General features: G+C 39.9%; 1 protein-coding gene across 1 annotated transcript in view; it reads right to left on the bottom strand.

Annotated features, from left to right (window-relative positions):
• Positions 1-5,045, bottom strand: part of SPTLC3 (serine palmitoyltransferase, long chain base subunit 3) — an 85,118-nt gene extending 80,073 nt beyond the window's left edge. Inside the window, exon 1 of the mRNA XM_010285903.1 lies at positions 4,929-5,045. Within this exon, the coding sequence (XP_010284205.1) occupies positions 4,929-5,045 (117 nt within the window). The remainder of the gene's footprint in view (positions 1-4,928) is intronic.
• Positions 5,046-8,572: the final 3,527 nt, after the last annotated feature.

Here is an 8,572-nt window from a genome sequence, read left to right as displayed (position 1 = left end):
ATTCCTGCTTCTATATATACTGCTTGTATATTGTATACTGCTTTTTTGCACTGAAGCTCAATCGTGGGTTATCTGGTTAGCTAAGCCAATCCCCTGACACATTTAGTTGTTTTCAAGAGTACAAGGATGAGCTGCTCTTGTGCTAAGAAGAGGTTGTCCTTAAAGACCTGACATGCTAAGTCTTTCAAGCCAAAGCAAACCAATACATGCTATTTTTGTCAGGGCTTGAATTTCCAAAATTTAATTAACTGAGTTTAGAGATTTTCAGGTGTTAACAGGGTAGTGACTCCAGCCCTACTGGAAACTTCGGTATTGTGCTATGTGAAAAATTTCTATCCTTGCCTGTAAAAGTCTCATGCAACACACTTAAAGCATTGCTAAAAGAGTCATTGACTGTTACATGTGCCTACACACTGGTTACATCTCAGTTTCCAGAAAGACGTCTTCAACATTTCCTGCTTCCAATGCATTGAGCTCATCACATAGCAGGGTAGCGACAGAAACAAGGGTGTGGATCTGAGACCTGTGATTATTAGCTGAGAGTGCTGGAGCAAAGCAACAAATTTCTGGGGCTCGAAACCAAGGAGAAGAGAAGCCAGGAACTGAGGATGAGGAGGGTCATGCCTGTGGTGCAGCTGAAGCAACAGGTGTAGTAATTGATAGAGAACTCGGACTGGAAACTTAGTATCTTCCTGTGTCACTACAGCTATGAAACCCAGAAGGCTTATGGGGATTGCGCTTTCCACTAATAGATGCACAATAGAACAGGTCCAAAAGGCTTAGGTGCTGTAGGTGAAACAGTCTGGGGCCAAAGTCCCCTTTCAGGTTGTTTTTATTAATAAGTCTTATCGCATTACCCTAATTGTGAGAATTAGCTTATTTTTTTCCTGCAGGACTCCTTAACATTTATATTGAGTTTACATCCAGAATGCCCGAATCACACTAACTACTGCAAAAGCATGTGAAGTAAGTGCTATCTATAGATGTGAGAGAACAGAGCACAAAGAAATTACAGGGGCATTTACAACATACAAGAAAATTATTCCTATGAGGACAGTTGCACGACACATTCCTCTCATGACTCTCTTTCTAAACAATCAATGTTTTCTTTAAGATCTTCATTGGAGAGTAAGTGACATTGTAGCGCAGAAAGGAGAGGAAGAAAAGCAGGGAAGCCAAAAGCATGGAAGGGACTGAGACTGGCTGCTGCAGTGTTGAATCAATAGGAGCGTAGAACTGTTAGGAGGAGGCCCAGATGTCACAGGACAGAGGGTAAATATAATCAGCTTCTGAATTTTAGAGCCCCCAAATGCCAAAAGCCATCACATTTTTGGGCTATCAAATAAGTGGGGCAGATGTTACTGGGTTTGATCTCATCCTGGGCTCTTTTTTGCTTTCAGAAAGGAATTTGAAAGCCTTGGAAAAGGCTGTAGCCTTGTTCACTTCAAGTTTCTTCCAAGCTACTGCCATTCTCTGTGCAGAACAGAAAACAATGAATTTGCAAATAGCTTTATACTGTCTTGGAGGCTCTCTAAGGCATCCAAGGAAATGATCTATCAAAGAAATAAAATTGTTGCATGTGTACTTTAGGAAAAAAATGTTTCCACTAGACAAATATATTTATTGTTTTAAAAATCAAATGTCCCCTACAATTGACACCCAATCAACAGCAACATAACAGCAAAACAAACCATGGCTAGGAAAACACCTTCTCCTGACTATCACAGTTACATAAATAAATGTTAGCTATTGAATTGTGCTTTGGATAAAGGCAAGTCCAGGCTACAGGTTCTGGAAGAACAAAAAGCATCTGCCTTTGTTATAAGCCCTAATGAAGTGGAAGACACGGCCCACAACCCACCTCTCAAAGTTTAGGTCCTACCGTGGCCCAACTTCCAATGAATGCAAGGATGCAGCAGGGTTGTGGGTATGTGGTTAGGCCTTGTGTCCATGACTACAGGGCAGTCTGTGCTATCAGCTAGAATTGAGCGAGTCAGACTTAAAATAATCGCAGAAGCTATTTGAGCAAGCAGTCCCACCCCAAAACGGTGTATCTCTTCCCCAAAAGCGACAACTTCTCTCCTGGTAGGATGCTTCACTGCTGTTTTATCACTCGGCTACCTCCTTTCCTGTCCTTGGTATGCCACAGATTGCTACAAGCAAAGACAGCCTCCCTACTCCCCCACATTTGATCATCCCTAATTATCTTCCCCAACCCATTAAAGAAAATCCTTTCTCCAGAAACCTGGCGGTTTTGCTGTATCAGAATCGCTTCTCTATTTCTGTCATGCACACACAGACACACAAAATGTTCTTACATCATTAAGATGCAAAACACATTGTTCCTGAACCAGTGTTTTCAAAAGTAGTGTTTCCAAAGCCAGCATTTCCTGAAGCCAGTGCTTCCTGTGGGCTCCCTAGAAAAAAGAGGTTTATGCAGCTGATTTCTGCAAAGCCTGATGTTCCAGTCAGTCAGTTGTGTGCAACTATTGCTACATATTCCTGGCTTAGAAGCCTTCGCTGTGCCATGCCCTTGCTGCAGCCTCTGCACCACCAGTTGCCTCTCTCAAATTAGAACACATCTCCCTCTTTGCAAAGCAACACAGCTGTAATTAACCCCACGAGTTTCAGAACTGCCACAAGTCTCAAGTGCTAGAATGAGCACCATCAGTCACGTCCCCTGAATAGCCTAACACTGCATTTCCCCTCCTATGTAAAGTGTTTAATGGTGAATTAAATTACTGAATAGGCAGTAAAGTACATAGACATGTGTGTGCATGTGTCAGAGTGTTAGGGGAAATTGGGGCAAGGTGGAGAAAGAGCAAAAGAGGAGGAAGGGAGAAGGATGACTGGAATCATGACAGACTTGGGTCTGGTTCCTGCACGGGCTTCCTTGTGCACCCAGCTGCCATATTCCCTGCTCCTCAGATCCCAGCTGTAAGATGGGAAGCACACCTCAGTGAGGTGTTGCGAATATAAACACACTGGAAGGCTGCATGAAATTGCACACCTACAGCAGTAAGCCATGTAAACAGATCAGGTAGGAAGGAACAGTATCTGTTCCTGTAAAATAGGATAAAGCATAAGTACCGAACAGGGTGAGGCAGCTGGGGCGGGGAAACAGACCAGACAGGAATGGGGAGATTCCTACCAGGAATGAGATTCCTGGTTCATACAGGACTCGTCTGCTATTGTTTCCTTCTTTCCCAATCTGTGTTTGGAGCAGGAAGAGAGGGGAAATGGTATGTAATTCGGAACAAGTGCTAGACCCGGACTTACCAAATCTGCCTTTGATAAGCCGCCTGAACTTTCTAAGGCTTCACTTCCTCACCTACGGACAGTATTTACCAGTGGTTCAGTGCTGCTTTCGCATCACACGGCAGGGTAAAACCCCTTCTCCTCCAACCATGCAGTGCTTGTAAGACTTCACTAATCTAGCAGGTACATCTACTAACATTTCCTTCATTTCTTTGCCACCACTTTCAGGCCAATCTTTATTTCCTTTTTGCTCACCCTCAGTAATATGCTACTTCTCTAGCCGTGTTTTTCCTACTAAAGCAGAAATCCTAATTAATCCCCTCCTGGGAGTATACTGCTTTCAAAACTCCTCATTTGTAGCAGGTTAACAATAACTGAATGGCAAGGCTTAGTTGGAGAAGTTTGCCACTCAAACTGAAAGCAAAGATTTCAGACATATTGTGGCAAATAGCTAATATATAAAATGACGAGGAGATATATGTGATATATAAAAGGATGCTAGATTAGGTTTCTGGAAGCAAATCCCAAGAAAGGCCTTTTCAATCATTGCACAAACTTTTTTGCTTTCCTCATCCTACACAAGCCAATGGTTGGGAAACACCCATACCAAGGGAGACACCTAAAGCCAGACAATCATTAAGCATGACACTGGGTGTTGCCTCCACTAGAGTGCTAGGTATGACAGAACCCCATTTAGAGAAAGATATAAGATAGCAGTTTATTTGTAAAACAGCGGTGCCCTCACTACAGTCGGAGCCCTCACCACAGTCGTTGTCTAAAGCTTTCAACAAGGATGGTCAGGTGAGGGCTCAGGCTCCAAAAGCAACCTTCTCCATCCCCCTCTCACCATCACACTGTGCTGTAAAGCCAGCCTTTTTCTAGTCACTACAAGACTTTCTACTAATGATCACATCATGATCAAGAATTAGGACACTTAAAGACAGACAGTACATTCCCAGTCAGAACAGGTATCGCAGACAGACAACATTTAAGATTTGCGTTCTTTCAGCAAACGCACGCTTTTGGTTTATTCTTTCGGATGTACATGCCAACAAGACATTCACATAAATGAGAAGTGCTGGTTTCAAAGAGAACAGCTTGAGGAAACGGTAAGTAAACTGACTTGGATTTTAAGCAGTACAAGGCTGGAGAGCAGGCATCAGTAAAGTGCAGGCATCAGTTAAACCAACCTTGCAGTAATGTAAATATCAAGAAATGACAGCTTCCCCTACCTACATTTTTTTGGTTATATTTGTACAGCAATAAATCACACTTTAAAAACCACTACACACACACTTTACGTTGATAAAACTTCTTTCCACTAGTGATTAATACATCACAAAGTCAACTCCACCATCAGTTAAGCTCTAGAAGGAAACTACTGCATTTCAGCATGCATGTGTTGGTGGTGTTTGATATGAACTAGAGGCTAGTCAGTCCATGGGACCAACAGTATGTTGTATGAGCATTCACAACTCTCTCTGCAGTTCAGGATGATAGGAAAAAACAGCTTCAGGTCCCAAGATTATAAAACTTAACACACAAGCCTAATCCATACAACCTGTTCAATGGAGACTAAGACTGCCATAAAACTAGCTTAATCAGTAATGTTGCAACTACCTATTTGTTTTCAATATTAGAGGCAATTAGGGCAAACAATTAAATCTTACCTTCATTCCTTTAGTAATTCCATTTTTCTTATAGATTCCACTTTTTAAGAGGTTATTCTGTTTCTGATGATGATGATGATGTAGATGTCCATTGCAGACAGCACTGGGATTAGCCATCTGTTTAAATTAGTCAGATTCTCAGTTCTTAAGGGTGTCTCAGGTCTTTCTACTGTAAAAAAGACAGTGGACCAAGCAGATAAAGTTCTTGGTTAAGGCCTGAAAGGTATCCAACTGGTCTGTCAGGATTTTCCGGGATGAGAGGAGGAATTATCTTTTGCAATATCTTAGAAACTTAAAACTGTTTCTTTCATACACCTTCAGCCCCAGCAAGCTAGAACGTGAAATTCATAGCAGGAGGTGTGCTCTTAAAACCTCCGAAAAATACTGCTCATTGCTGGCTATTGTATGAACACAGCTTCTATGAGTCAACAAAGACTGCTGCAGCTATCAAGAAGTGGGTGGATTCAGAGGCGGAGACACTTAAAGATATATTACTCCTTAAATATCTTCCAGTGAGGAACATTACATTTTTTTTTCTCCTGATTACATGCAATGTAGAGCTGTATTAGTCCATTTAGAGTAATAAAATATTTTTAAAAAATGTAAAGAGAATAATCTTTAAAATATACTGGCTGAAAGAAGTATTTTGCTGAGTAGAACAGAACAGGTTTTATTCTTTTTTTTTTTTTTTTTTAATCTCTTCTTATATAGGTAGCATGATAGACATATCATGAATCCTGCAAGGAAATAGAAAGCATTTTAGTATTAAAAAGAAATTTTATCTAAGGCTGGAAACAATGTGTTTGGCCCTATCCTACAGATGCGTATACAGGTGTTCACTAGTGTGAACTGTCCCTTTAAACTCAGTTTGGCCAGTAATGGGATAAATGGCATGCTATTACAATTAATGATAAATGGACTTTTATAAAGTTAATTAATTTAGTTTTAAAACATTTTTAGGTTTTAATCACATGTGGAAACGACTAACCAGGACTAACATACATCCTTGCTTGTAAGACAAGAGTTTATTGATTTTGGAAATACTCGCATATATGGTCTTTGCTGAACCAAATTCTCGTGTTTCAGCTTTTAGTGGCAAAACATAAAAGTATAAACATCTCTGGCAGTATTTGATAGAATCCCTTCCTCTCAAAATAATTAAAATTAGTGTGGAGACAGATTAAAGGAAAGCTGTATTATAATATCCATTTTGGAAAGCAGTAAGGATGAAAGGCTGGGAGAATAAAAATACTTGGAGTGTTTTAATTAGAAAAAATTACCATGTCATCTTGGCAATGAAATACAAGTGATATACAGAAAAAGCAGCCTACAACTTAAGTATATGGAATGCAGGAGATTAAATGTTAAAAGAACCACTGTGAAAATACATAGGGAAACACACTGCATTGGTTTTGAAAACTTGTCTTAGACATGTATTGAATTGCTAAAAAGTATTCTCTCCTTTGAAGTGATTTGCAAAGTGGGATACCTTCAACATATTGGAAAACTTTTGGTCCCTACCTAAGAGAGACCTGAACTGAACTGTGTTTAAAAGAAATATGTGTGCATCTTTCCTTCTGCATTTCACCTCATTTCATACCATCCGATAGTCTGCAGAGACTTCCGTCAAGATCTGCAGGAAACCTCCAAGATACACTATACGGTAACACAACTGAAAAAGCTCTCTAATGAGCTTTGCTTTTTATATCCTTGGAAAGAAGCCTTTTACTTACATACTCGAATTAATAAGACAGTAGTAGTTTTGGTTAAGAAAATATATCCTTAACTGACTAAAATGACACAGAAACAGCAAAACACTGCAATGTTTTTCTTCACAATTACACCAGATTCACTACCAGAGCTCAGATTTCCTAGGTTTTGTCTTTTTGGTGTTTTTCATAGGGAAGAATGCCTCATTTCTGTGTGAATCAGTCTTTTATAGGCATCATTAAGTCATCTGTAAGGATAACTTACTTACAGATTAATTGTGAATATGTAGTGATAAATAAATTGCTGGTCATGAGAAATGGCTAGGAGTTCACATTTGCAAGGAAAAGAGTGAGATGAGGACAAGCCAGAAGCAGGTGGAAAGAATGGTCAGTAATACTTCCCTGCATATCTGTCACCTACGGTACAGGGATAAATGGAACAAGATAATGTAGAGCATGTTCTCTGCACATGGCAACCCCTCCCACCAAGAAGCATTGTTCATTTGGGAATTATTTCCTTGATTGTCACAGCAAATCAAACATCTGTAAAACATGCCATCTGCTCAGACAGTTACTGATCATTTTGACCCTGTTGTGATAAAGGTAAGACGAGAAAACTTACCAGAGCAGCATTCTTCCCCTTAATGGCTTCCAGTGTCTCAGCTAGCACCTCTGCCAGGTATGCTTCCCAACAGACTCGGCACCTTCCAGGGTACAACGTGATATAATTAGCATCTCATATGTGTCTTGCTCTTTTTTTTTCAGTGAGGTTTATGGGGGAGTGGAATCTCTGATAACAGTTCAGATGATGCAAATTCTGTCTCTAGTCCCAGGCTCTAAATCTACACTTGTTATCTATTTCATGGCCCACGAAATACCAGTGCCCTTAAATGAATGAAATAGTGAATTAAATATGCTATATTAATTTTAGTTTTCAGTGTCTCTAACATTTAAGATCATAAACAAACAGTACTTAAAAAAAGAGACTACATTTAAATATTAATTTAAATGAGCAACTTCAAAAACCTCAGAGAACAGTTGTCCTTTTGGATTTCTTTCAACCATGCTCTAAAAGCCAGAGTTCACAGAACAAATACCACTAGGGGATGAGTAAAATTCCTTCCCTGATTCCATTCAGAGCAAATGATTTATAGAAGGGATGAGTCTGGCCAAATACACACAGATGTTCTGTAAACAGGATGTGGTATTTCTCCTGTAGGAAAAAAAAAAAAAAAAAGTTGAATTGTGCCCTTCAGAACTTCATCTTACTCAAAGCCGTCTGTTACTCAGGCTTCTATATCCGTATCTATCATGTTACCGATTAGCTGCATCTAAATCTATTACTCAAAAATATGACAGTCTATGCTGCCTGGGCACTGGAGGAACGACCCAGTAATTGTGTACTTTGCAACACCAATACCACCACCAGCAATACCCTATCTTTTTTTGTACCACTCTGGAAAGCAGGAAGAAAAAAATTTCTATTCTGACTGTACAAGAACTGTGTGTATTTAACTGCAGGCAATCCCAGTCCTACTAAGATTGTACGTGAGCTTCACTTTAGGGGCTTCGGCACTGGTCAGAAGCAAAAAAGTCACCCTTCGTACATTGGCAAGACGACCATGAATTTCTAAGGTTACTAGCAGAACACACACTGTGTTCTAGTCTTATGCTAGTAAAGTTTGTAAAATGTGGCTACAATTACTATAAAACTGTAGGAAAACCACCAATGAATTCCCAGCGTCTAGGTTTTATTCCTTGCCTTGTCATTATCATGTGAACGCCATTGGGTCTTTGCTGATTTATGTCTTGAAATTAGGGTAAGAATGTTTAAATCCTTTGTAAATGCTCTGAGACAAATTGCTGAGGAGTGTGGTGCAAAAGTGAAGTAAAATATATACAGTTAATTAGCGAAGGTTTAACAACAGAGCAGAG

This window comes from Phaethon lepturus, unplaced genomic scaffold (assembly GCF_000687285.1).
Source record: "Phaethon lepturus isolate BGI_N335 unplaced genomic scaffold, ASM68728v1 scaffold13834, whole genome shotgun sequence".
Taxonomy (NCBI): Eukaryota; Metazoa; Chordata; class Aves; order Phaethontiformes; family Phaethontidae; genus Phaethon; species Phaethon lepturus.
The sequence above is the reverse complement of the archived record's forward strand: the minus strand, read 5'-3'. Positions and strand labels throughout refer to the sequence as shown.